Source organism: Penicillium robsamsonii, assembly GCF_028829455.1.
Source record: "Penicillium robsamsonii strain IBT 29466 chromosome Unknown utg000007l_segment0_segment0, whole genome shotgun sequence".
NCBI lineage: Eukaryota > Fungi > Ascomycota > Eurotiomycetes > Eurotiales > Aspergillaceae > Penicillium > Penicillium robsamsonii.
Window position 1 is genome coordinate 458,995 of NW_026643225.1, and position 26,326 is coordinate 485,320.

The 26,326-nt window shown below is 48.7% G+C and overlaps 9 protein-coding genes across 9 annotated transcripts; 4 read left to right on the top strand and 5 right to left on the bottom strand.

Moving 5' to 3' along the window:
* Positions 1 to 1,329: 1,329 nt before the first annotated feature.
* On the top strand, positions 1,330 to 3,108 carry N7447_010464 (branched-chain amino acid aminotransferase, cytosolic; the record flags this gene model as incomplete). Its single annotated transcript, XM_057234726.1, has 5 exons — positions 1,330 to 1,471; positions 1,694 to 1,933; positions 1,990 to 2,287; positions 2,338 to 3,036; positions 3,096 to 3,108. 5 exons carry the CDS (start codon positions 1,330 to 1,332, stop codon positions 3,106 to 3,108), a joined length of 1,392 nt encoding a protein of 463 aa, XP_057080946.1.
* A 3,147-nt stretch (positions 3,109 to 6,255) lies between these two features.
* On the top strand, positions 6,256 to 7,255 carry N7447_010465 (bZIP transcription factor; the record flags this gene model as incomplete). Its single annotated transcript, XM_057234727.1, has 3 exons — positions 6,256 to 6,418; positions 6,478 to 7,037; positions 7,109 to 7,255. The coding sequence occupies 3 exons, from the start codon at positions 6,256 to 6,258 to the stop codon at positions 7,253 to 7,255; spliced, it is 870 nt and encodes a 289-aa protein (XP_057080947.1).
* Positions 7,256 to 11,976: 4,721 nt separating this feature from the next.
* N7447_010466 (casein kinase II subunit beta) lies at positions 11,977 to 13,089 on the bottom strand (the record flags this gene model as incomplete). The annotated part of the gene is made up of 1 exon (XM_057234728.1): positions 11,977 to 13,089. The coding sequence occupies one exon, from the start codon at positions 13,087 to 13,089 to the stop codon at positions 11,977 to 11,979; it is 1,113 nt and encodes a 370-aa protein (XP_057080948.1).
* A 796-nt stretch (positions 13,090 to 13,885) lies between these two features.
* On the bottom strand, positions 13,886 to 16,551 carry N7447_010467 (transcription factor domain-containing protein; the record flags this gene model as incomplete). The annotated part of the gene is made up of 6 exons (XM_057234729.1): positions 13,886 to 14,851; positions 14,913 to 15,164; positions 15,224 to 15,965; positions 16,019 to 16,025; positions 16,156 to 16,232; positions 16,397 to 16,551. 6 exons carry the CDS (start codon positions 16,549 to 16,551, stop codon positions 13,886 to 13,888), a joined length of 2,199 nt encoding a protein of 732 aa, XP_057080949.1.
* Positions 16,552 to 16,830: 279 nt separating this feature from the next.
* On the bottom strand, positions 16,831 to 18,799 carry N7447_010468 (flavin-containing monooxygenase; the record flags this gene model as incomplete). The annotated part of the gene is made up of 3 exons (XM_057234730.1): positions 16,831 to 17,077; positions 17,129 to 18,532; positions 18,579 to 18,799. The coding sequence occupies 3 exons, from the start codon at positions 18,797 to 18,799 to the stop codon at positions 16,831 to 16,833; spliced, it is 1,872 nt and encodes a 623-aa protein (XP_057080950.1).
* Positions 18,800 to 19,177: 378 nt separating this feature from the next.
* Positions 19,178 to 21,330, top strand: N7447_010469 (putative JmjC domain protein; the record flags this gene model as incomplete). Its single annotated transcript, XM_057234731.1, has 3 exons — positions 19,178 to 20,140; positions 20,214 to 20,240; positions 20,659 to 21,330. The coding sequence occupies 3 exons, from the start codon at positions 19,178 to 19,180 to the stop codon at positions 21,328 to 21,330; spliced, it is 1,662 nt and encodes a 553-aa protein (XP_057080951.1).
* Positions 21,331 to 21,670: 340 nt separating this feature from the next.
* Positions 21,671 to 24,252, bottom strand: N7447_010470 (putative general amino acid permease (Agp2); the record flags this gene model as incomplete). The annotated part of the gene is made up of 6 exons (XM_057234732.1): positions 21,671 to 21,710; positions 21,762 to 22,138; positions 22,197 to 22,932; positions 22,988 to 23,210; positions 23,819 to 23,832; positions 23,912 to 24,252. The coding sequence occupies 6 exons, from the start codon at positions 24,250 to 24,252 to the stop codon at positions 21,671 to 21,673; spliced, it is 1,731 nt and encodes a 576-aa protein (XP_057080952.1).
* Positions 24,253 to 24,904: 652 nt separating this feature from the next.
* Positions 24,905 to 25,153, bottom strand: N7447_010471 (uncharacterized protein; the record flags this gene model as incomplete). Its single annotated transcript, XM_057234733.1, has 1 exon — positions 24,905 to 25,153. One exon carries the CDS (start codon positions 25,151 to 25,153, stop codon positions 24,905 to 24,907), a length of 249 nt encoding a protein of 82 aa, XP_057080953.1.
* A 555-nt stretch (positions 25,154 to 25,708) lies between these two features.
* Positions 25,709 to 26,247, top strand: N7447_010472 (putative progesterone binding protein; the record flags this gene model as incomplete). Its single annotated transcript, XM_057234734.1, has 3 exons — positions 25,709 to 25,814; positions 25,907 to 26,002; positions 26,069 to 26,247. The coding sequence occupies 3 exons, from the start codon at positions 25,709 to 25,711 to the stop codon at positions 26,245 to 26,247; spliced, it is 381 nt and encodes a 126-aa protein (XP_057080954.1).
* Positions 26,248 to 26,326: the final 79 nt, after the last annotated feature.

The window sequence follows — 26,326 nt, forward strand, 5'->3', positions numbered from 1 at the left end:
CAAGCCCTCGATAACCATTCATCTTATCCGTTCTATCACGTGATCACATAGTTGTTCTGTTGTCTCAGGCATGGAAGCCTTTATCGCCGAGATAAGTCGCAGGAAGCTGACGTTGGCGGATATCTTAATTTGTAGCTAGGGACCGGCCCTAGGGTAGGGCCAGTGACTCATCAATGATGACTTAACAGTGAAACTATCCCCAGTCGTGAAGCAAACATTACCTGAACAACGCACTGATGCGGACATCAAGAGGTTGTGGATAACACTGAACTTCTTCTACAAAATGAGTTAAAGCCTATTTAGAACTGATTTTGATTGGACCCTTTAAGCATTCTACATAGCCATACTTGCAGCTTTCTATTTGGCAAGTGGGCCTGTCACTGATCACAACGACGAGGAGTAACTATCAGTAAAATCAAAGATTTTACAAAAACCTCACAATGTATAATCTTTTTCGATCTCAGCAATAAATAGGCAACTTTATAGAGAGTGAGCTTGATAAGAACTCCGGGACCATGTATATATACATATGTCGGTATATACCTCTATCAAGCGTTCTGCCAGCAGCCATAAATGTCAATCACTAATTGTGTCGAATAATACAAGCTTCATTGCCTTAGCTAGACTTTTTCGTGAAACGATTTCACACATCTATGTAGCATGGGATTCAGAGCCAGCCTAATACCTTTATTTGGATGGAAGCTTCGTCAAAGGATTAACTTCAGTTAGTACCAAGTCAATAGGTGTACCATAGTAGAATAATGAAAGAAAAAAAACAATAAGATGAAGTTTGCGGATTCTAATTCACTAGAACGAGGGCGTAGGAGCATTATCAAGGCCGAGAGGTGGAATTGTCCACTGATTGCATATTTGGTTATAATCCCGCGCAATATGGCCTCAAGTCCTCGTGACGCAACGTGTTGTGCCTTATCTCTCAATAATACCCTATGGTAGAATCCAAAAAGACATTGTTGTGCTATCTTGACTATACCCTCCCTATATTCTCTTGCGTCAAATGGATCAGATTTCCGAAGCCCTACAACGTACGTCGTAAAGGACAGAAGCCACATGAATGGCTAACTAGTTGTGCTTCTACATACCTACAGAGCTAACCATAATACTAAGAAGGTAAAAATATCTAATATAAACATATATATGTGTACCATCATGGTCTGAGTACTTCTTATCAACTATACTTTCTAGTTCTACTACGAGAGCGGTATCAATCCATCTACCTAAGGCAGTGCCACAGTCATTAGCTAAAAACCTTTCTAACACTTGGAGCTGCTCCTACCCTTAAGAAGATCCCCTCTCGGACCATATTATAGATTGAAGTCTACAGACGTGACCGAGAGCTCAGGCGCAGCCGATGCAACCGACGCAAGCCGCAGGAAGCCGAAGTCGGCGGACAACTCTAATTTGCAGCCTTTGATTGGCCCACACGGCGATAACGCTCTTTATCCGCAGGGCGGTGGCAGAATTTCGCATTTTGGGCCTCCGAGTCATCGGAGTTGTTGTCGAGGTCCGCAGAGATACTGCAGTTCTGGTGCGGAGTCATCTTTCTGGTTGTGATATAAACCCCCATTGACCTCCTCGATTCCAGTACGTGTAGACTCCTTCCAGTGACTCAATTGACACACTCTCCACTCTATACCCCTGGCTGGCCCTTGGATCGTTCCTAACATCACCAAAGTCATGAAGTCGCTTCACCAATTGGCTCGCCGACAGGCACTGACCGGGCTCGCACTGCCTCGCGTCCTCTCCTCGCAAAACATTGCCGCCAGCCGGACATGGCAGAGAGCCTTCAGTGCCTCCACGGCGGCTGCCTCTCAGCTCCCCGGTCTTGACGCTTCAAAATTGACCATCACCAAGACCACCACCCCCAAGGAGCTAATGGACTCCAAGGATCTTGTTTTTGGCAAGAACTTCACAGGTAAAAGATTCTCTGCCCTTTATTCCCTTCCAGGCACTGACTGGAAGCAATTGTAGATCACATGCTTTCCGTTGAATGGACAGCTACCGACGGATGGCACGCACCTCGCATTGTCCCCTACCAGAACCTAAGCTTGGATCCTGCAACTTGTGTGTTCCACTATGCCTTTGAATGTTTCGAGGGCATGAAGGCGTACAAGGACAGCACCGGCGGCGTCCGTCTGTTCCGCCCCAACAAGAACATGGAACGCCTTAACAAGTCTTCTGCGCGCATTACTCTTCCTACTGTGGACGGTGACGAATTGACGAAGCTCATTGGAGAATTTGTCAAACTGGACAGCCGGTTCATTCCAGAGTATGTATATCCTGTGTACCTCAGATCGACATCCTAGCTAACCTCCGCAGTGCTCGTGGCTACTCCTTGTACCTGCGCCCTACCATGATTGGTACCCAGAAGACCCTGGGCGTTGGCCCACCAGGATCCGCTCTCCTGTATGTCATTGCCAGCCCCGTGGGTCCTTACTATCCCACTGGCTTCAAGGCCATCGACCTGGAGGCCACTGATTACGCCGTCCGCGCCTGGCCCGGCGGTGTTGGTGACAAGAAGCTTGGAGCTAACTACGCCCCCTGCATTCTGCCTCAACTCGAGGCCGCATCCCGTGGTTTCCAGCAGAACCTGTGGCTCTTCGGCGAGGAGGAATATGTTACCGAGGTCGGCACTATGAACCTCTTCATTGCTTTGAAGAACAAGGAGACTGGAGAGAAGGAGCTGATCACTGCTCCTCTTGACGGTACCATTTTGGAGGGTGTCACCCGTGATTCCGTTCTGACTCTCGCTCGCGAGAGACTCGCTCCCAAGGGCTGGAACATCTTGGAGCGAAAGATTCGCATGTCGGATGTTGCCGAGGCATCCGAGGAGGGCCGCTTGATCGAGGTATTCGGTGCCGGCACTGCTGCCATCGTCAGCCCAGTCCGCAACATTAGCTACAGAGGTAAGATGGTTGCATGTGGTCTGAAGAAGGATGAGGAGGCTGGTGAGATTGCTCTCCAGATGAAGAACTGGATGGAAGGCATCCAATACGGTGACGAGAAGAACCCTTGGAGGTAAGTCGGCACTAATCTTTGTCGAACCCGGGCTATGATATACTAACAATCTGTCACAGTGTCGTGATTTAAGGCAGAATATGTCGGATAAAGGGATTATCAACCCAGGCTTTGTGGTATGACCGCGTAGGCTTTAAAAGTCATTGCTCGTGCGGTATTTTCTTGGTTAATTTTGCATTTTGTTTCAGTATTTGAGGTACCGAGGCTACTAAGCAGCAGCGAGCGTCTTTTACATATTCATCTGGAGGTTGGTTCTTCATATAGAGAGCTTTTCTGAACTTTGCTATTTTCGGTTTTTCGTTGAGTCCACGATTTCGTAGAGCTGACAGGGACAAGGAAGAAAAACAATGTATGTGCCGAGCATCAAATGACCTAGAATTGGGCCTTAGCAAGTCAGTTCAAGTCATTGGTTCACTCCACATCACAGTATAGCAACATACGATGGGGTTTGTAATTGGGCCGGGGGCTCTTCGAACATTGGCTCATTGAAGATGCCCCTTGGACTTTGATTCAGCATAAGCTAAAATTCCACCTAGTAAAAAAGATTTCAAGAAGAATGCCGAAACATCTACCAGCCCACTTGCTACTCCCAAGCACATGAAGATTCAAACAGGTCAGTCAGATCACCCCGTTTGACTTTGTACAAACACAGTGCTGAGGATTGTCAGCCATCCGTACCCATAACCCCACCTATCCCGTCTTAGAACATTGATGTTGACGACTTCTGGTCCCTCACATGCTAGCGAATCAATCCTCGAGACAAGGTAATATAGGCTCTAGCCACATGGGCGTAGAGACCAAATTAATATCTCCAGTTGATAGTCCGGGTGGATTATCGCGCAATACAGCCTAAACCAGGTATCGAACTGCACCTGGACCGAAAATAAGGTAAGATAGGCGACATGCAGAACGTGGACCACGTGGAATGAGGTTAAGCCTAGACAAGTGAAGCGAGATGGCAAGCAAAAGAACGGGTTGGTTTTTCTATGTAGAGAAGGTGTCAGGCTCAGCCTGTACGCCGGCTACATATCCAAATTTCGAATCACAGCGGGACACAGGCGTTTCAGGATGTTCCGCATGGTCAACAATGGGGCTTGTTTGATCTCATAGGCCAAATTCAGTGTCCGGCATATTCGGGGTTGCAATGAAGGATTTCTTTGGGAATAATATTGCATCGGGAAATAACCGGACTTTAGGGGCCGTGTGGCTTGAAGGGAATCGGTCAGCTTCTTATCTTGGGATCCCCCACAGAGCGTATAATGATTTTCTTCCGGACTTATTGACAGATAAAGATAATAAAACGCAAAGCTGGAGAAGTTAAGTGCCGAGCAATGTTGTGTTACTCGAGACTTGAGAGCGACATTCTTACCATCGCTGCCACTCTCGGAGATGTTTTCTCGCTTCAGCACTGGACGCCTTGTCCGACGTCTCCGATGGCAAATGCTCAAGGGAAGTCGGATGAAGTGGGAGTGTGCTTGGGATTCCACACTCGGTCCATTTCACGTTTAGTGTAACAATTCTACCCTCATCTTCCAATTAAAAAAGGAAAAAATTAAGGCAAGGAATTCTGCAGACATGTGTCATGGGTGCGTGTCGGACCACAGGCTGCATAGTCCACCGCCAGGAACATTCTTCTAGATTGTTACTAGAAGGCTCCAAATGCAACCCATCCACGCATCTGGGAAAGAGCATGATATGTGATTGGTTGTAATCCCTGCAGGAGGAAGAGTGTCCACTAGGATGGCTGTGCAAGTCTTAGAATTCCAACCGGCATGGACAGCATTAGCGGTGAAGAGGACTATGTACCGGGTACCTGAGCTGGGTTGTGTGAAGTCATGGGATTCATTACTCAATCAGGAATAAGAAGGTGTCCAGCTCAGCCCTATACAGGGAATGACCATTCGGACGCACTAGAGTTGGTTTCTAATACGCACATTCCTATTCCGACTCATTGGTGGGGACCCTGCAAGGCCACCTATCCACGTACCAGAAAAAGAGCCTCTTGCTGTGGATTTTCCCGCCCCCTAAACCCCCTCGGGCCACGCATGATGTATTCTTTTGACATCCGGGTCTGAGCGTATCTCCGGCTAGTAGCCTACGTAGGCAAACGGTGGACCTTAAATCCGTCGCATCCTAACTGCGACGGATTTACTGCGCTAATGCCTAGATTGGTATTCTGGATGCCGCCAGGCAACCAGTGCAAGCACGTCAATGACGTCTCACAGATAATGGTTACTGTAAAAAAAAAAAAAAAGGCAAATTAACATTAATTATAGAGATGTCTAGTACAGGTATAGGGGGTGAGTCAGTATACGAACGACCCAATGAGTTTGTAGGCGATACAGCCCCAAATTTCTAGCCTAGACCGCAAAGTGAATCTAGTTCTCATAGTCTATCCAAAAACTCTCTATTCCAATAGAATAATCCTGAAGATCAGCCAAAGAGTCAGATCTTTATCCCCTTAGTCCGTTGCCAAGATGAAAAAGAAACAAGAAAACGTGGGTAATGACCGTGCTTAAAGCAACCCACGTGAGAACAATTGCAAAGCAAGGTGTAACCCCAACGTCAACGCATCCCGTTTCATCCCTAGGCATATCCTGTCTCGGGCCAGTCAGGTCGAATGAGCATCGCCTCCAAGCGAACGTCTGATTAGCGTATCCCGGCCCAACTCCAATAATCTCTTGGAATCCATCCTACCGTCTTGGATTTTGATCATACGCCGTACCACTTTGGTGCTACATGTTAGATCTGAGATCCCCCCTCCGATCCGCAACTGACCGGTCTGTCGGTGTTTTAGTAGTCTAGTGGTTTAGTGGTTTAAACGTATTGGTTACGGGTCTGATGTTTCGGTGGTTTTAACTGGTTTTAACTGGTTTTAACTGGGGGGGGGGGTGGTTTCATAAATCCCACTCAATTTGGAGAGGCTGAATGTGAGCAAATTAATTTAAAAAATAATAATAAAAAACCGGGACTTTGTGCACATGGCAGGTCGAGTCTAATGGTATTCGAGCACGGACTGACCTGGTTATCGCGACGGGGCTTAGCTGCAAGGCCCGAACCAATTCCAGCTGGCCGTGGATTCTTATATATAAATATACTGGCATCCACTTGACCTCGGGTCTTTAGCCTCATAGCCCCCATTCACATCCCCTCTACCATCTCTATTCTTTATTCTGTACTTTATCTTTATCTCTGCTCTTAGCCTTTACCTATTTTACCATGAATCGCTCTCCATCGTATGATGGCCGTTCAGGCTCTCGTGGTAGTCACAGCAATAGCAGCGCATTCAGCCCTAACGCCAACCCAAACGAAGACTGGACCAAGATCTCTGATCTCGCAGAGCGTCGGCGCATTCAAAACCGTATTGCCCAGCGCAACTATCGTAAGTAAGAGACAAATCCCAGAGTCCCATACATTTCTGACTCGGCCGCAATCCCACAGGCAAGAAGCTGAAGCGTCGCCTGGAGGATCTCGAGAGACGAGCTGCAACGTCCGCTTCGCCAGAACAATCACACGCAGAGCCAGTGTCTCCTAAGCCATCGCCAAAGACTCGAACAAAGCAGCGATCGTCCAAAACCACAGATGTCAAGTCTCACTCGCAGTCAGACCGAGCTGCCTCGTACGACTACTATTCTCCCGAGGACCGTCAAACCATGTTCGCCCAGCAATGTACTCGCCAGCTCTCTGCTTCTCCCCCACCAGTCTTTTCCTACCCATCCATGTCACCGTATGACACCTACCGACCATCCGCCTACGCTCAGTCTCCCATCTACCACGCCGCACCGAGCACGTACAGCGAAATCACCTACCAGACCGAATACGGCGAAGCGGTCCCCTCGCTGGTCCCAGTGCTTCCATCGATGCAAGCTCGAAAACTCGCCTACGACGAAGATCTGATCAGTCCATTCAGTATGAGCTACGCAACAATGGCTGGGATTGACCTGTGCCAACAGCAAGCCCAAGCGCAGGCCCATTCTCAGCACCAGCCTTCTGCGCTTCCGGTACATTTTCCTCGCTGAACATACTCATCGACCAGTCAGCTAATATCTGTCTGCGTTTTCTTTTTTTCCAGATGCCAGCGCTTGCATACTACGAGGACCAGCGAGCACCATCAACGTCACCAGAGGCATCCATTTTCACATTCCCGCTCACGCCGGAATCAGCCCCATGTTCGCCTCGCTCCATGCATGGCCTGTATGAGTACGATCTACAGCCGTAAGGCGATCGAGGTGATCGGGGACGCGAAAGGCCGAAGTGTGGGTATTTCCGCCCCGCCTAGGCCCAACTTCCCCCCGACGGACTCGAGGTCCACGTTTTTTTTTCCTTCTTCCGAATTGGCTCTCCACTCTCGAGTCTTTTTTTTTTATTTTTTATTTTTATTGTTTGCTTCTCCTGTTATGTGTGATGAGATAGCTGCATGATAGCTAGCGTTGATTTTTCTATTGGTAGCGTGGTGTTAAAGGGAACAGGGATGAGCTAGGGAGCCACGTTGAATGGATGATTTTCTTTTTCTGTTTCTTTTTTTGGCTTCTGTTTTCTGTTTCGATTAAATGCAGATCTACAGACATATGGCGAATTTGATAACATCTCAATAGAAATCCTATAAAGTTCGCATAGTCGATTGGTCCAAACCAAAGTCACCTTGCATAACTCCACGGCCCCCAAACCTCCGTGCGGGATTTTCAATTTCAGCCTTTCAGCTTAGCCAGAAACATTTTTGTCTGACGGCTGAAACTGTGTTGGTCTCAACGGTGATTGACGTACTCCGTACCTATCCCCTACTTCGTAGATGTGCCCCAGTTTGATAGCCCTAACTCGTCACTCATAGATGACACAGACCAATTCCTTAAAGCGGGCAAGTTCATAGTTACATGACTCAAGAAACAACACTCTTCAAGTCCAATAACCAACTAAGAACCAGTGGAAACTCTCGATCCCTGCAGAAAGAGACAACCATCCCCCACTCCCCCCACAGCACTTCTTTATCCCGGCATTTTCCCAGTTCGACCAAAGCCGTCTTTACTTTGAAAGGATCTTTTTTTTTTTTTTTTAAATTAGCTACTTTCAATGAAATCCCGAACGAATCCACCGGATGATGCAGTCTGCTTGCATGCAATATCCTCTGCCCCATCAAATCCACTTGGTTACATAGTGTATATACTATATGCGTAAAGGGACGGAGGTGGTCCGAGAATTTTGCTGCGCCTCAACTCTTTGGGTCCCCCCTCCTTTCAAGCATTACTTTAGGGACAGCACATTAGGTCTCTAGATTAATAACCAGACCAAAGCCAACCGAAAACGGGAGCCAAGCAAAACACGCGCCTACTCTGGCTGGTTTCTTTTTTTGTTTTTTTTTCCAACAGTCGCATCCACTTCGGATTGGCGATGTTTCGCCTGGCTAGACACTTTACATCCGATCCCAAACGTCTCGGAGGAACAGCCGCACACCTTGGATTCCTCCAATGACCGTTCAAGCCCGGTGGACACAATGAACCTCAAGAGGTACTATAAACCCACGGCCCCTCTAGAATTTCGGGGACAGTCTATACTAGAGGGGACTGGGGCTGAAAGGGCCGAAAGAAAAAAAAAACAGCTATAATTTAGGTACAGAGTAGGTTTCTTCCCGTTTAACCCACATGGCGGTTTAGGGAGAGGTTACAGGGCTAAATGCGCATGAAAGTAGTTCCAGCCAATCATTTTCTTTTTCCTATCCTGGCTTAGCTTGGGGGCGCCTTCTTATCGTTGGCGGCTCTGGTCTGCAGCATTCCCGCCTATCCCCAATCCCTGACTAGTGTGGATCAACAATATGGAGATATGCGTATCGGAGGGCTCGGTGCTTGGAGAAAAAGGAAGGTGTTTTATAATTGTTACCTTCCCAATCCCCTTCTCTCCATGTTGCATGTTGCATGTTGCATGTTGCAGTGATTCACCCGCATTGTCCCCAACCTTATCTACCAGAAAATGTCAAGTCGGTCAATATTGCCGAGCCGATTTGGAATGAAACTGGGAAATGTCGAATAAGACGAGGGAAGAAAAAAAAAACAGGGTCTTTCAGCCGTCGTCTTGGCTGCCAATTGACAATTCTTGGAATGATCGAGAATATTTACTCCGGTGCAGAAGGAGCATATATCCACTGACACATCCATGCTACAAAGATAATCCCAATCCAATAAACTCAATCTAAAAACAAAACAAAATAAACAGGGATATGCACCAAAAGCACAGTTGTGATGAGCACACGGGTCCCGGGGTTATCCACTACAAATGTGATTTGCCAAAAAACCGAGCCGAACGCAAATCCCGTTGAAATGAAGATAATTTATGCTCTAAAATCTAAACCAGCTCGAGACCCATAAGGCGAAAGGGATATGCGCCAAACTCCACATTCTGCAGCGGGGACCGCAGTAAGCACGGGAGACCGCAGTATTGGGAACGGTACGGAGTATGGAGTACAGAATAAGTTGCTCGGTTGTCATGGGAGTTCTGATTGGGTGAATCATTTTAAAACTTGGGGAAGTCGATGTGATGGGCGACTCTCGGTAGAGGTGCGTTTTGTGTCTGGCCAACCTCGGGAGTCTGCTTGAATTTTGGCTTTGGTCTTTTGGGGGGGTCTAGATCCTTAATTGTGGTTCTAGAGTAATTTCCACCTCGCTGGTAGTGCGTGACACTAATTGAATATGTATACAGAGTAGATTGTTAACCATATGTCATATGAGCCTAGAATGGATTTTTGAAATAATGGATAGATTTAGGAGAATGTGGATTCGCTAAAGTTTACTACATGCAGTGGACAATAATATATATTTAGGTTGGACAGTTCTTCCAGGCCTCCATAGGCTTTCAGTATAGTAATAAGAGGCTTGTTTTGCTAATCGTCCCCTGTTCAATGGTTTCTCGAGGACGTGTTAGATTCTGGGTTGAAAGTGTAGACATCTAGACCACAGATCATAATATGGAGTATTCGAAATACGAACACTGTGTCGACGGACTTAATCATCAGCATATTTTGAATGCATCCCGCACGAGTTTGTTTGCTGCTGATTCATTCCGTGTGATATTAGGACAGTGCCGTCCGAGGGAGTAACCCTGCCTCAAATAGAAACGTTCTGAGCCACTGGGAACTTGAAAGGAAGAAAGTTTGTGTAACCACGAATGATAGTTGAGTTGAGCTATTGTTTTCGACTTAGTAGGGCTTCAGCAAACAAGAAAAGACAAGGTCACACATCCCTGAATCATCGACACCAGGACTATAGTAGGCAAATATGTCTCCGTTGCCCATTCAGTGCACAGGGTCCAGTATATTAGGATAATCAACACATTACCAGGCTGACTTGACGAAGCATCCAATGTTGTAGTATCCGGTGCCAAGATATAAGATCATGCAGGGACATTAGAGTTAAAGATCTCACTCTTTGTCCATATATATGTATATCGCCTCATGTTCGTACAGGTATAGATGTAGAGGAACCGGGATAGTTGAAAGGTTTAGCTGGAAATGATAGAACGTTTGAACACCTAATATAGCGATTGTGACCAACTATAGACCACCGGTGGAGATCGATACGGCTGCAAAAGACTAAGCGCTGGACATTCAGGAAGATAATAAAAAAATAAGGTTCAAAATCTGAAACCACTAGCTATTTTGTTTTAAAAACAGAACAAGAAGAGAGGAGCGTGGCAATATAAAACCACTCTCATCCAAGCCATCTCAACCCATCACCAAAAACAAAACAAAGAACGCACTCATCAGCCAAGGCCCACTATACCAGCTCCTTCAACGGTATCATGTAGCCAATGCTTGAGAATCATACGCGTCATCAACAAAGAACCGCCCTTAGCCCAGTATATTCCCCATGTGACAGTTCCAGCGTTACACCACTATCTCGCCATTCCAATAGGGCAAACCAAGCCGAATGCTGTTTACGCGCCCAACTCCAATAATTGACAAGGGTGGACATGCATATACGCATATGCGCTAAATCAATGGAATGTCCAGGTGGACCGCACATCCGCCGTTCCGCCTGTCCGTCCGTCCGGTGCACTAGGCTTTAGCGTTTTTTTCTCTCTTTGGATGGGGAGCATTTCTTGGTAAGCTATGTGTGTGTACCTTGTATAAATGATGAGTAATTATGAGTGTTCTTACAAATCATATAACGGGAATACTCCGCAAGGCACGGGCTAATACGAGACTGCTGTCATATGTGGCACGGGGCATGGTGTATCCTTGACATCGGCGTCCCCGATATGTTAAGGTCCAGGGAACGCGCAAGGAACGCCAACGCATAAATGGACTTGGAAACTTACTGCACTCGGATTTGTAATGTTTGAGTTTGACATTTCCAACCATTTGCGTTACGTCGGGGACGCCGGTTATACGAGGCTCGTTGGGTTTGATGTTCACATGCAGTTGGAGCCTCAAGGGGTGGAGGCTCATCTTTTTGCAGATCTGTAGCGAATTGCGTACCTGAGGCTCTGTTACTCTTGGCTACGATGATTTGTCTTTGAATGTGTGGAGGTGGGCCCTAGAGTGCTGGGGTTACTCATCTGAGACAGATGGGGAAAAAAGATAGTATGGTAAACAATGTGTACTACTATCACGGTCCGTTGAAAAAAAGAGTAATGTGCTGAGTCTACGGACAAAAAAAAAAGAAGATAAAACAATGAATGGGGAGGTACATATCGATCCTGGGATTCGAAAGAAGAGGATCATAAAAGGAGGCTAGGGAAGATGCGCGCAGAGAGAATAAAAGCCCAATAGATTAGAAGAAAAACGGATCCCATTCAAAGCAGCGAGGAAACCAAGCTCAAACATCTGTCATCATCGTCATCAATTCCTGAACCAATCACTCCACAGTCAAGGGTTATGGCACAGATCTTCCCACGACACGGTAGATTCAATCTTGGAAACAACCACGAATGTAGGTTTTTTTTTAAATCTCTTTATCGACCGTGCACGTCCATCGGATCTGTGGCAACCAAGGCGCCAAGGTTTTGTCGCCGGCGCCGCATCGGGGCCTTCTTGCGATTCGCAATGGCAGCATCTTGCGATTGTTCCGGGTTCATCGCGGTATCACCATCCTTATCGTCGCGTCCCTCCTGTGGAGACAGCCCCTGCTCGTGATTCCATGCCTCGTCAAGCTCGACAACGTTTTTAGGCTTCATGCGCAGCCATTTCATGCGCGGGCCGACACGTGAGACTTCAGAAACCTTGAAGCCGTAGATTCTGGGGTCATAGATCTTGCCCTTGCCGAGCCCTGGGCAGAGGTTAGGTGTCCGGACGCCATTGATTTCCAGCGGCTGGTTCTCGGGTGTGGGCGACTGCTGTGCCTGGCGACCTGCCGGGGTTCGTGTCAGGGAGCCAGTGCGAGACTGCGTGGATGCGCTCCGTGGCGACATCACTGACAATGCTGCATCCAGACGCGGCCCGATATCCAGATCTGGGAATGTCATGAAGAACAGACATCCGAAAGTTGTACCGAAGAAGGCGCCGTCGACGGAGTGGAAACGGCTATTGGGGGGTGTATAAATATCCATGCAACCGGGGCAGAAAAGCTTGACGGTTTCGTGGCCAGGGGTGTCGGACCGGCCCACGGGGAGCACTTTGCATCCGTTGCAGTTCACCCGGGGACAAGTACCGAAATGCTGCATCTCGTATTTTTCGAGCATTTGTTGAATGCCGGGGCGCGAGGTGATATACCGTTGGTGAATCAAGCCATACAGGAGCTCAGCGGAGCTCTCGATCACGCTCAAATCGCTTGCGACTCGGGTGTGTCGCCGATCGCCTGCTCTTCTGTATGCAGGTCCATCACCGCCAAGCGCATCATCTTCGTCTTCGTCTTCCTCTTCTTCCTCCTCCTCTTCCTCGTCATCCTCCGGCTCCACATCAAGGATCATCTCTAGTGCCTCCTTGTACATCGGAACCTGCGACTGAAGACCAGTCAGATTGAAATCATCCTCAATGAAGTCCTCCGACACCTCTGCGAAGAACTCATGGCCCATCAACGAACAAAACGAAGAAATCCACGACTCCGGGGCTCCTTCCGAGGACGACATGTCGAACGAGGCGGCGGACACGGATGACGATAGGGTCGATTCAGACAGTTGACTCAAATCCAGCCTATCAAGGCCGTCGGCCAACGCCGAACCTGTCTCTCTCGACACGTTGCCGAGCTGGGGGGTGAGGACTTCGTGGATGTTGGCGAAGACGAAGTGATTTCGTCACGCGAAGGGGCTGGCTCGTGCGACTGTGACGAAGAGTACAGGATTGGGATGTGAGAATGAAAGAATTCCCAGTATAATCGTAAGAGATCTCGAAGTGGATGGAGGGCTGAAAAGCTAGACGTTCATGGCAATGTGCGGGAGGGGGGTAGATTGTGCGATCAACGGGAAGAGGTTGGATCTAGGCTGAGCCCCACCAAAATCTTATCAGTTTCTTATGGCCTTCATATTGAATTTATCAGATCACTTACCAGATCTCAAACGCACTCGGAGATTGATATTGGTGAGTCGAACCTGGAGGTTGGGTGTGTCGATCGAATCGGGTTAGGCCCGTTCGGTTCGTGGGGGCGGTGGGCAGGAGAGAGGTCTTGCAGTGCTGTTCACCTTTTGTGACGGCTATGGTGTATCTGTTTTGTTTTTCTACGATGGGCAAAAGTGAAGTCAATGCTGGCAGATTGCAATTTGCCTGAGTTGCAGGAGTCACGTGTCAGCTGACGTGGGGGAATGATATGAATTGTCTTGCAAAGTCTTGGACCATGGAGGTTTATATAAGACTTAACTAATTAGTTAACCATTGGTCTGGTTACTAGTTACCTAGGTAATTAACTATCAAAGGGTATTCACTAAAATATCAAAACAAGTCCCGAATGACTCGAGCAAACTCCCCCTCATCACCCAAAACCCCCGGTAAACCTTCGCCGGTGTTCTGAATTTCCCCATCCGGCCCAACGAAGCCACCAATGCCATCATTTGAAGTGTTAGGCATGAAATTACCAAAAGCGCCAACAGCCTCGAACAGGTTTGTTAACTCTTGACTCATCTGGAGTCCATTGATAGGACTATTTCCAAGTTCGCTCCCACCATTCATGGGCCCGTACATGGACAGGTCCTGGATTGGGTGTCCCGCCAACCCAGCCATCGCCATGGCAGCGCTTGAATGGGGATCACTTGAGTCTGGTCCAAAAGGACGGGCGAGAACGCCAAGTTTCTCGCCGATCTTTCGTAGACCTCTAATTGTCTTCCATAACCGCTTGGAGACGTGGGATTTGGTACTGAACCCGTTGATCAGGTCGAGCGCCATGTAGAATTCATCGCGGACCTGCCGGTTGAAGTCAACCGGGGCATGGGACACTGCTAGGAACAGCACCGCCAACGCAGCAACTAGAAAATAGTTGAATGTTATCTGCTGTGTCCGGTAGATATCGGACATCTGGTTCAGCCGGGTGAGTACACGGATCGAGTCCTTGGCTACTTCCACAACAGTCTGGGCGTGGCCTCGATCTTCGGCAATGCTGGAAGGAGAATGGAGAACGGGGCGGTATATCAGGATGCGCAGCTGGTTCATCCGCAGGTACAAGAGAACCCTGAGTCGTCTCATGCCTCTGTTTAAGTTTTCGCCACTTTTGGGGGTCTCAACGGGATAAAACTTGAGCTCTTCTGGAACTTCCTTGTACCATTGTAGAGTTTGGTAGTCCAGATAGCCGATCCGATCACGACGGATATCAGTGGTGCCTTCGGAACCGAGACCAGAGTACCAGATCTTGGAGCTGATCCGGTTATATGAGATCATGCATTGCAAGTAAGGTAGCGATGCATCCTGGGAATTTCACGTATTGATTAATAGAGGTAACTGCGTGGTGAGGGATAGGCAGCCTTACAGGTTCTGGTAAGTTTGGATCAATATCCTCGTCCTGAATCACGAAAGGTAGCCCCGCGCCGAAACTCCATCGTCTGTCCAAGCTGTGGACGGACCAGAACAGCCGGGTGATCTCATTGCGCCGCCCCTCATCTGGGAATGACTTCACCAAAGCATCCCGACGATGCAATCCCATTTCTAAACACATCCGTGCCGCCAACCCAATAAGCCGATAGGCCATAGCATCATCGTCTGTGTGGAAATGGTATGTGGCCTAGAGTGGGAAACAGAGTTAGAGTTATTGACTGGGGCTTTTGAAGAGAATTGACTTACCACAATAGCAAAAAGCTGAATGGTTTTGATTGTATGAGGCTCCCACAACTTCGATTCTATAAATGGCTTGACATCCAAGTAGAGCCGCTGCCCAAGTTCACTTTGACCACCCCCCTCCACGACCAGCGTGGTGGCGAGAACCAATTTAAAAATAATGGAATTTTCATCGTGTAAACCATCAGATCCCGGAAACCCTCGTTGTGCAAAGCCTGTCCTGGTAGCAGCCTCTATAAATACGTAGAGCAGATTGGCCTGGCTTGTAATCTTGGCGATATCCACCACAGGATACATAATCCCAATCTCGTCCTCGTAAACTTTACAAAGGCGCATTGCCTCTTCACGCTGGATCGTCCATATAGGATCCTTGGTAGGATGTGTTGTTTGAAGAATTTGCCCCATATTGGGAGGTGGTGAGCCTGTCGGAGAAACATGTGCGGTGGTCAAGTCATCTGGGATCCCGTCTTCTGCTGGAGTTATACCCATATTCTGTAAGCTGGATTTGGCCACGTCAAAATTGAATGCCGAGCTTGTTGGACCATGGAAGCGTGGGTGACGGGCTCGTGGCTTTGCTGGTCCAGCTTGCATTGGAGCGTAGACCGATTGAGACCCATCGCGAGAGAGATGCTCAAACCCTGGTGAATCAAAGGCTGATCTGTTGGCACGGAGGTCGTTGATATTGGTGAATAGGGTATTGACTTGGTCTTGTAAAGTAGTGATTTGATCTGTCATCGACCGGAACTCACTAGCTCGGCTATTAGTATGAAATGCTGGACGGTTTTTCATTCCTAGACTTACTCCGAATCTTTGAAGTTATTATTACAACAATTAGGCGCATAACGACCTGGCTAGTGGGTCAGCCCTGAAACTTAGGATTGGACAGCTCGAATGCTAAAGGGAGCTACAATTCGTCAATAGAGTTGAGAGCCACTTACATTCCAAATTCAGGTGACCACAACGTTGGCAGGGCATCTGGCCATTGCACTTGATCTTGCGGCGCTTGCATTCATTGCTGAAAATCCCGTGGTTAGCTCGGCTGTACCGACAAAGACACCGAAGGAGAAGATGTGATCATATGATTTTGCATGCAAAACAGATTTTCGGACTAGCTGCAAGGCTGAAAGGTGAAGTGACCGAGGTAAAATGGAAAAAGTGCCGGGTCAGGCCATATCATACCATGCAATGGAGACGTAGCGATTCCGCTTTGTGCGCGCCTGTGTTCCGTTGCCTTGTTCCGCCTTCCTCTTATTGGAATCAGACGCACCAATGGACTGATCGCGGGGGTCCGTCTGCGGCGGTGACATTTCTAGCTGGGGTGACTCTGAAGCCATGGCTTGCAGAATATTGAAGCGACTCAATGAGTAGCCGGAGAGAGATACTGGCGTTCGAAGTGCGGAGAAATTCCTCTCTCGCGGGGTTTCCCGTTTTCCCCAGATTCAGCTTACTCATCGGATTATATGGCCTGGTCATTGGCCTCAGGGCATATTTACATTTGGAGAACACAAGATTATACTGATGTACATGATCAGTTGTTAACTGCATAAAATTCCTAGCTCCGGACATAATGCTTCAAGTTCAAAATATGGCGAGGCTCAATCAATGAAAAGACATCAGCGCCTCAATTGCAAAACCGCGGAGACCAGCCACTCTTTCCCAGCCAGCAATGACTGCACCAACTGAGTTTTCTGCTGAGGATTCTGGTGCAGGAAGCCAACACCCGCAAAAAGGCCAACCATGATAGATGCTTGGGTGGATTTTCGGATAGCTCGCAAAATCCGTCCCTTTCTCGTGAGTTTCGCAGTCCAATGCCGCCACACGGGGAAGGTGCAACGCAGCCAATAGTGAATCTGAGTGAACCTGAATAATATGTCAGTAATACCCAGAAACTAGCGGAGGCAAAAGACGTACGGATATGTGGTTGAATTCCAACCATCGGCAGTGATGTACCAACTGGAGCAAGCCCCACGACGGAATACACTCTTTTGGAGTGCGTCCTGCACCTGCCGAGTCCATTCACGCTCAGCATCCTCCTTGACCTCATACGAGGTGACCTGGCCATTCAGGATTGGCTTGATGAAATTCAGCGAGTAGTTTATCGCATTTTCTGTCGCAAAAATAACACTAGTATGCCCTGTTGTCGTATTTGGACCGTAAATCATAAAGAAGTTCGGGAAAGAATCCATTGCAATGCCCTGGTATGCCTGGGCTCCTCCACGCTCCGCCCAGACCTCTTCAAGATCCTTGCCCTCCCTGCCAATCACCTTCAGTGGGTGCAGCCATTGGTTGGTTTCAAACCCGTTGGCTAGGATGATCACGTCGGCGGGGATCTCCCTAACCTCACCTGCGTCGTCCGACTTGTGGGATGGGTAGTGTCGACCCGGACCAAGAGTCACACTCTTCGCATTAACCCTTGTCAGAGGCTGAGTAGTCAATTCCACATTTGGGGCATTGAGACTGCGATACCAAGTGCCGTCGATGATCCGTCTCTTACAGCCGAGGACGTAGTTAGGTGTCAAGATCTCGTGATATTCCTTTGGCGCGGTTTGGCGCATATGGTCCAAAAAATTCTTCTCTAGCCGCGGCCGCGTTCTTCGGCTCCATGCAGTATCCGTGAACATATCGTAGAAGCTCTTCTCTATCATTAAGAAAGTAGCTCTTCGTACGAACGACGCCAGTCCAGGCACGTGGGTCATCACTGTAGCTGACCATTTCTCATACAAGGGGAGATATTCAGGAGAGATCAAATCGGGCTGGACCCACGGAGGAGTTCGCATGAGTTGGGTAATCGATCGAACGTTGGCCTCTGGCTTCGCCAGCTCGGGCACTACCTGCGCAGCACTGCAGCCGGAACCCACCATGATGACATTCTTGTCCTCCAACTCAACTTTGTCGTTCCAGCGAGCCGTATGCATGACCTCGCCTTCAAAGTCCTCAATGCCTGGGATGTTCTTTGGCCATGTCTTCGGTTCTACCAGCCCGCCAACACCACTGACGACCACTTTGGCTCGCACGATTTCTGTCTTGACATAGACCTTGTGGTGGCCATCCTGAGCTGCGATTCGATCTCGTTCGTGCTGAGCTAAATCACCGGTTCCAGGAACAAGGTGCGAGAGCGTAACCTCCCATTCCTCGTCATCCTCGATCCATCGAAGTCCTTTGACATCGGTATTCAACTGAATCTTGTCGACAATTTGATATCTCTCGCATACATCTGCCATGTACTGTGCCAGTTCTGAGCCAGACGGATGGAGTGTGGACCAGTCCTTTTTCTGAGCAAAAGAGAAGGAGTAGAATATCGCTGGTCTTTGCCCTCTGGATTAGCTATTCAGTAAGTAAGGACTGGACTTTGATCACGTACATGTCACAGGCAGCTCCCGGATACCTGTTGATCCACCAGGTGCCTCCAATACCGGACTGACGGTCGAATATTCTGAACTGGTCTGTCCCCAGGACCTCTTTAAGCCGGCAGCCCATGGCCACCCCTGACTCGCCAGCACCTACTATGAGGACCGGATAATAAGTGTGAGCATCCTTGCTGTAGGCATGGCGCTTATGAATTCGGGCGATGGAAGAAGGCATGTTGCAGGTTAACCGTGATTATAGGCAATCGAATGGTCGTGAAACCTGGGAGGACATGAATGAAATGTCAATGTAGACCCTCGACGTGGCACAAAGTGCGAGTGTCACTTGATGGAACGAAAGGAGTCACATGGACTGCCTTTTGTTTGCTTCCAGGAGAGTCGATAGCTCTGCGCAACTGCGGGGGGATGTATATTAACCTCGGCGATAATCGGCTTCATACCCTTTCGTGCTTTTTTATGCTCCATTATTGTGATCGACAAGTGGGCTAATCCTCCGTAAACGACTGTGACTAGGGGAAATGACAAGGGTAAGGCTTGGTCGGAGATCCACTATCTCGGGTCTCCGATCTTCACCTTTCCACCTCCCACGATCTGGATGAAGCCCCAGCCATGGTCACGAGTTTGGACGCGACTCCCACGTCCAGGCCTCTATAATCCGCGATCAATTGTCCGAAATTTTTGCGCTTCTTCGCACCCTCAATACCAATCTCTCTACATCCTCGAAAATGCCACCCTGGACACCTTCCAGCAGCAATGCTTCCTCCCCGAGCAACCAGCAATTCTCCCACGATCTACCTTCCAAGACCTCCCCGCCTTAAAACAATGGTTCAACCGCTCGAGTACTGAGTCAACACCAGGCACCTCAAACCCCGTCGCAAGTCTGAACGTGGAATATCTCCACAAACATGGCGCCGACGCGTTTGTCCCACTCGAGCTCACGGAATCCACATCGTCAGACGCTGCATCCGTATCCGACGGCGAGACAACAGAAATGCATAGCTTCCGGCAATTCCACGCGCCGCTCTCTTTGTTCCTCGACTGGATGCGCACGGCCGAGACCACGCCCCAATCGACGCGGCTCTACCTAGCACAATGTCAGCTCCTCGACCTCCCTCCCGTGCTTCGAGAAGATTTCCCGACGCCGGAGCTTGTGGCGCGCGCGGGTAAGGGCGATGTATACGATACGAATGTGTGGATTGGACACCCGCCCACGTACACGCCGCTCCACCGTGACCCGAACCCGAACTTGTTTGTCCAGCTGGCTGGGGAGAAGGTTGTGCGGCTGCTTGCACCGGCGGACGGACAGGCTGTGTTTGGGGCTGTGAGGAGGCAGCTGGGGAAGAGTGGGAGTCGGGAGGCAGCGGCTTTTCGGGGCGAGGAGATGATGCAGGGGAGGGAGAGGGCGTTGTTAGATGAGATGGTTTGGAGGACTCCGGTGTCTGCTGGTTCGGACGCTGGGGTTGGCTTTGAAGCATATCTTGAAGCTGGTGATTCGTTGTTCATTCCCAAGGGGTGGTGGCATAGTATTAAGGGTATCGGTGGGGGTGTGACTGCTTCGGTGAGTATCCTTCTCTTGGGAGGGTGTGTATCTGCCGCTAATATGCTTGCAGGTCAACTGGTGGTTTCGATAGTTTAACGTCTACGCCCATATTAATGCGGTACGTCCGCGCACAAAGCCTGATGCTCGGTCGCCCCTAGCCTAGATCCAGTTTGGATGTTCTCTATGACTGGAAATGTCAGAGAATTGAGCGTTCTATGATTGGAAAGGCCGTGGAGACTCTCCAAGCCCTGAAATTGGGGATAAATCCAAATGATTGGTGTGACCAAACACTCATTCTCGGACTGGATGCCTCTCAAAGACAGAGAGAGTTTAAGACAGGCTGTGGAAGGTTTGTTTTAGTAGAGTCATGATGTGACAGAATAAGTATATAATATGGACACCCCCGGGGCTTCCTCTTAACTATGTAAGCTCACCGTCACTGGCAAAATTAAGGAAGATATATGCAGCGTAGAATTATTTGGGTGATTAATTGTGTAGACAATGCTGGAGAATGTGAAACAATTAAACCTGGGGAGTCCAATCTAAAAACCGGACCGAGACCCATCTTCGCAATCCTTATTTTCCTCCAAGCCCACCTCACCTCCACAAAACCCGAATCATGCAAGTATCGCGCACAGTCTACCGCGCCGCTCTCCTCCACCTATCCGTCAATCCCTTCGTGCGCGCCTCGATCCCAGCTGGCACTTTTTGGACATCCCTCAACGCGGCAACCCAATCGCCAAACACCCGCCTCTACAGCATCCTCTTTCCGCAGTGCACAACCACCTTCAAATCAGACTGCACGCGCCAAACCCGCACAATGTGTGACTCATCCGACTCCGCTGCCACTGCGTCCTCAAACCCCGCCACCCAAAACGCAGACACTCAACACCAAGAGACCCAAGAACAAGAACCCCAAAAAGAACCTCTATCTCCCCGCCAGCGACCCCTCAAACCCCATCTCGAACCAACAAGGTGAGGGGGGCATTAAAATCGATATGAGCGGGGGCGGATCGGAGGTCAAATTGGACCATCTGGGTCCGATGGTTGTTAATGTGGATGGGACGTTGTCGCAGATTGGCAACTGGCAGCAGATGACAGAGATTGAGAAGAGTAATACTTTGCGGGTTCTTGGGAAGCGGAATAAGAAGCGGTTGGAGGCTTTGAAGGCTAAGGAAAAGGCAGAGGGAGGGTCAGACGAGGCTTGATTTTGTGTGTGGTGACGGACGATGTGAATCTTCATACTATTGATGTATGCTGATATTGTGTATATGTATTATAAAGGCATTGCTACATGTCGTTGGGTGTCAACTACGACTGGTGATCACGGCTATTCTTTCAAAAAGTACATGTATTTTCCAATAACTATATTGGGTATCATAATAATGCTAACATCATATAAACATATGCAGTCTTCAGTCCAAAGTAGAGACAAGTCACCGCCCATTGAATCACGTATCCATAGGTCTGCATCGGAGGTCACTTGAGTATGTTCTAGTCTTAGGTATATCACAAGTATCCAAAGCAGCAATGAGACCTATAAGAATCTTATTCAAAGATAATCCGGAACCACTTTTGTGCGAGATTCCTATTCGCATCGTTAGCATCGAATCATAAATATAATAGATCGTATACTCACTTAGGCGGGATTTCCACATAGTCTCTAGTATACTCCTCGATCTCAGGGACACCAGTGGTCAGATCGACTTCCTCAGGCCTGAGGAACTTGGTCTTGTGGAAGAGTTTCCACCCGAAGTAAATGACGGGGAATACACCGATCATGGTGTAGGAGAAGAGGAATGTCGGGATGGACCAGTTGCCGGGAAGAAAGACGGTGTAGCCACCGACAAAAGCCATCACCGTGGTGCAGGTACAAGCGAAGTAGGCGATGTACGGCTGGAACCAGCTGCGGTATGGCAGGGTTTCCCGGGCAATGCCTTGGGCGTCGAGAGCCTTCTTAAAGCGGACGAAGGTGAAAGTGACGACGGAGAAATTGATGAGCTGGGAGGCGGTGACCTGGATTTGGGATTAGTTGAGTGCATGGGGTATTACATGGGACCGGAGGTGCGCATACCAGATTGACAAACCAGTTTAGCACGACTGATGCACCGTTGGATACCTGCAAGAAACTCAAGAGCCCGATAATGAGCACCACGATAACACAGTAGACGGGAACACCGTTCTTGGTGCACTTGGTAAAGAGCTTCGGGGCTTTGCCCTCAAGCGCTAGACCATACAGACTGCGACTAGCACAGTACATGTAACTGTTGCCCGCGCTGAACGACGCAGTGAGAATGATGGCGTTGACGATGTCCGGCAGGATGGGGATCTTCAGGCGATCCATAGAGATGACGTAGGGCGAGGCAGCAGCACCGGGCTTGCCACTGTCGAAAGCATCGGCCATGGTTTGATCGTTGTACGGGACAAGAATACCGACGCAGAGAACACCCAGAACAAAGAACGCTGTGAGACGGTAGAAGACACCGTTGAATGCCTTGGGCAGCACCTTGCGCGGGTTAACGGTCTCACCAGCGGCCATGGAGACATAATCAGGACCGGCGATGGTGAAACTGGCTGTGATGACAGCTGCGAGGACACCGAGGAACTTGCCGGTATCGCCTGTCTTGTAGAACTCGTTGAAGGCACCTGGTTCGTTCCAGTACCGGAAGCCGAACCGATCGCCGAGCGGGTTTCCGCCCAGCATGACGACGAATGTGTAAAGGATGAGGCCTACGCTCAACAAGACCTTGCCGAGTGAGAGCCAGAACTCTGCTTCGCCGTACCATTTCACAGCAAAGAGATTCAGTACTCTATTTCCCATTTATCAGCCGGTATCTCGTGCGCGGATCGCAGAAGACGACAAACCCATAGAGTACGATGACAACCACATTCATGGCTGCGACGGGAATCACATCGGTCCAGTATCTAATAATCAAGCTGACGGCGACAATCTCGAAAGGCACCAATGCCGCCTCGAAAATAAAGAAGTTATATCCAGCGGCAACACCTAAAGCTTCATCGACGTAGCGGCCGGCGAATCGAATGAATGGCGAAGAGATAGGCAGGTACGTGACCATTTCAGCCAAACCTAGAAAAAGAAAATGTGAGTTTGGATGTCATACTACGTATCCAGATGGGAAAACAAGATGGGAGGAATATTGCAGCAATTGGGCGATCGGTCGACGTTAGGGCAGGCTGAACCATTGGCGCATTTGGGATTATATGGGATACGCTTCCAGGCACGGGACTGCTGGGGAAGATGCAAAGGGCTTGGGAAGCATGGGGGGTGTTCGTACAGACGGTGATGATCAAAATCACACAACTCCTAGAGAACAGTATAAGATTGCGAACCTTCAATGAGATATACGCAGGAGACAAGGGCATCATGGACTGGGTTTGGTTCTTGGGTGTCCGACTGGCTTTCGGCAGATGCATGGGCAGACATAGGGCTAATGGCGATTTGGGCGACATTCATACATCTGTTCGGCATGGAAGTGCCTCGGGCTAACAGTATCCTACATCCTTGGGGGATCTGAAGTTGTGGTATCAGGCTTCGAATCCTGTTTGCCGATGCTTTGGTTTGGTCGTGTGGTCCCTTATTTTTTGCATCTTTCTGGATTTCTTTTTGAAATTTTTTTTTCGTTTTTGATCCATTGGCGGGGTTCGTTTCCATTCCTGGCATCTCCACCTACTTACCGTCCATGTTGATGCTGTCGAACGTAGCAAAGTCGGGCCCAGGTCCAGAACCCAATAGAGTCAACAAAACAATGTAACAAAGGAAATACTAACCAAAGACTGAATCCAATGAACAAACTGCCGGGGCCACTGGTCCGCAGTCCAGATCCGATCTGAACGTACAGGGCCGTGCCAATTGTTCCTCCAATTCCAATCAATTGTACATGGCGGGGCTTGAGCTTGCGATGAGTATGATCATATGTAGATTCCATTGACCCGCTATCGACTGAGGTCATGCGATTGGCGCTGAATGAGTCCTTCTCGGTGACTTCCATCTCTTTGTCCATCTTGGTGGGCTTCGATTCGGGATCGGACTGTCGCGTGGGCTCCGCGCTCTGTATAGCGGCGGTCATTGGAGTATGAGAGCCATACCCCGAGTTGGGAGAATGTGACATCTTGAAGGTCTTCGAATTTCCAGCAAAGATCGAGTCAATAGCATAAATAAGTGCGCAAAAGGATCCAGACCGAGATTTCTTTTTTTTAAAAAAAAAGAAGAGAAAAAAAAGAGAAAAAAGCAGGACTGAGAGATTTTTTTTTCCTAGCTAGGTAGTATTTTCCTGTTTTGCCTTAGTGGGAATCAGAATCTCGGCTTGCAAGGCTATAGGCGTAGGCCGAAGTAAATAAGAGGGACAAATCAGAGAGGGACGGCTCCCCAGTCTGAGGTTCATTTTTATCCCCACATGGCCCCTCTAGGGGGAAGGGGGGGGAAGGATTGGGGTCAGGATGTGCGCCTATTAGGTTGCATATTTCGACCTGCAGCTCTAACTCAAGAGGCTATTCGCAGTGATAACATATACCTGTCGAAAAGTACAGGCAAAGAAAAGTAGCAAAGTATTTTCTGTGCGCGTAGGGAGATTATAATAATCTAAGTCCCCGCGGCTATCCCGTCCACAGGTGTGGAGATGGATTATGCCGAGGTCCACGGAGAATGGAGGTTATCCCCTATATACAAAAATTTCAAGACATTCTGAAAGCAAATCAATAAGAGTGCATATAGTACGGCTGGCGTTAGATTGAACATGAATCCCCGAAATTAACGCCACATTCCTATGTGCTTCTCTTGCAAGCACTAGTGCTAGCGTCTCTAGTGCCGTCGAGGTTGCCACCCGTATTTTCGCTTGACGGTCTCTGCTCTGAGTCTTTTCCGATCCAAGTTGGTGGAAAGAAGCCATCGTTGTCTTCAAAATAGAGGTAGTGGATCACATCAGAGTCTGTAGAATTCCGGCGATGATTTGGATCGTCATGCGCGAGATGTTCGGTAGCAGAATTTGGATGCGGATGCGTGTCGGAGAACATGTTGAATAACAGTACTCCACCGAATTGATATTGCAGAGTGTGATAAAAGACAATCTAACAGTTGAGGCTGTGGAACTCCAAGCTCTGGAGGTCAGGTGCCTAGGTTTATCTTGACGTCATATGAGACAATTCCCTATCAACCTACATCCATGTACTTAGTTGCTAACCTGATTGGGGCAAAATAAGAGAAGCTGTATATAGAGATACGTGTATCAATCTGCCAAAATGGGTAGTCGATCACGGTCTTAATTGGGTTAAATCTAGTATATATTTTTCGTGGGGACCATGATATATGCAAATGTGAAGGGCAAGGATATAATTCAAGGATATAATTCATCTATGTTTACTATATAGAAGAGGAAATAGAATTACCCGAGGCCTAGATACTATACAGAGTGCTCCATTCATATTCCAAAAACAAAATAAAGGAGCTATGTACTCCGCTAACCTCGGGATCAATCAGAGAGCGGACAGTAAGCAGCTCTGAAGCCTTCGGGAAACCCCACCCCAATATCTTTTTTTTGCCCCCTCAACTTCATATCTCCAACAATTACAATGGCCGAACAAGAGCAATCTAAGCGTTTTGCGCCCAAGGTGGCAGTCGAGCTCAACCCGCCCAAGGACGACCCTATTTCCGTCGAGGAATTGGCCAAATGCGACGGTACGAGAGTTTACCCCTCACCGATTCCTTCCAATCCCTTATTCCCAATGCGCCTAGCTTAAAAACCACTGCTAATGACTACTGCCTGACAGGTTCCGATCCTAGCCGTCCGACTCTGGTCGCCATCAAGGGCGTTGTCTTCGATGTGACCCGGAATCCGGCTTATGGGGCCTCGGGTTCATACCGGGGTGAGTACAGCATCTATCTTATGCAAAGCATAATCAACAATGAGACTGATTGTTCTTTTCTTCTAGTCTTCGCCGGCAAGGATGCCTCCCGTGCTCTTGCTTCATCCTCTCTCAAGCCCGAAGACTGTGTACCTGAGTGGTATGACCTACCGGACAAGGAAAAGACCGTCTTGGATGAGTGGTACACTTTCTTCAGCAAGCGGTATAACATTGTCGGCAAGGTCGAAGGCGCCAAGAACACTTAAGGAGCTTCACATGGATCGAATATGCGACATTATATATACCCACTAGGAGAAATGGAATCCATTATCAAATATCAAATCC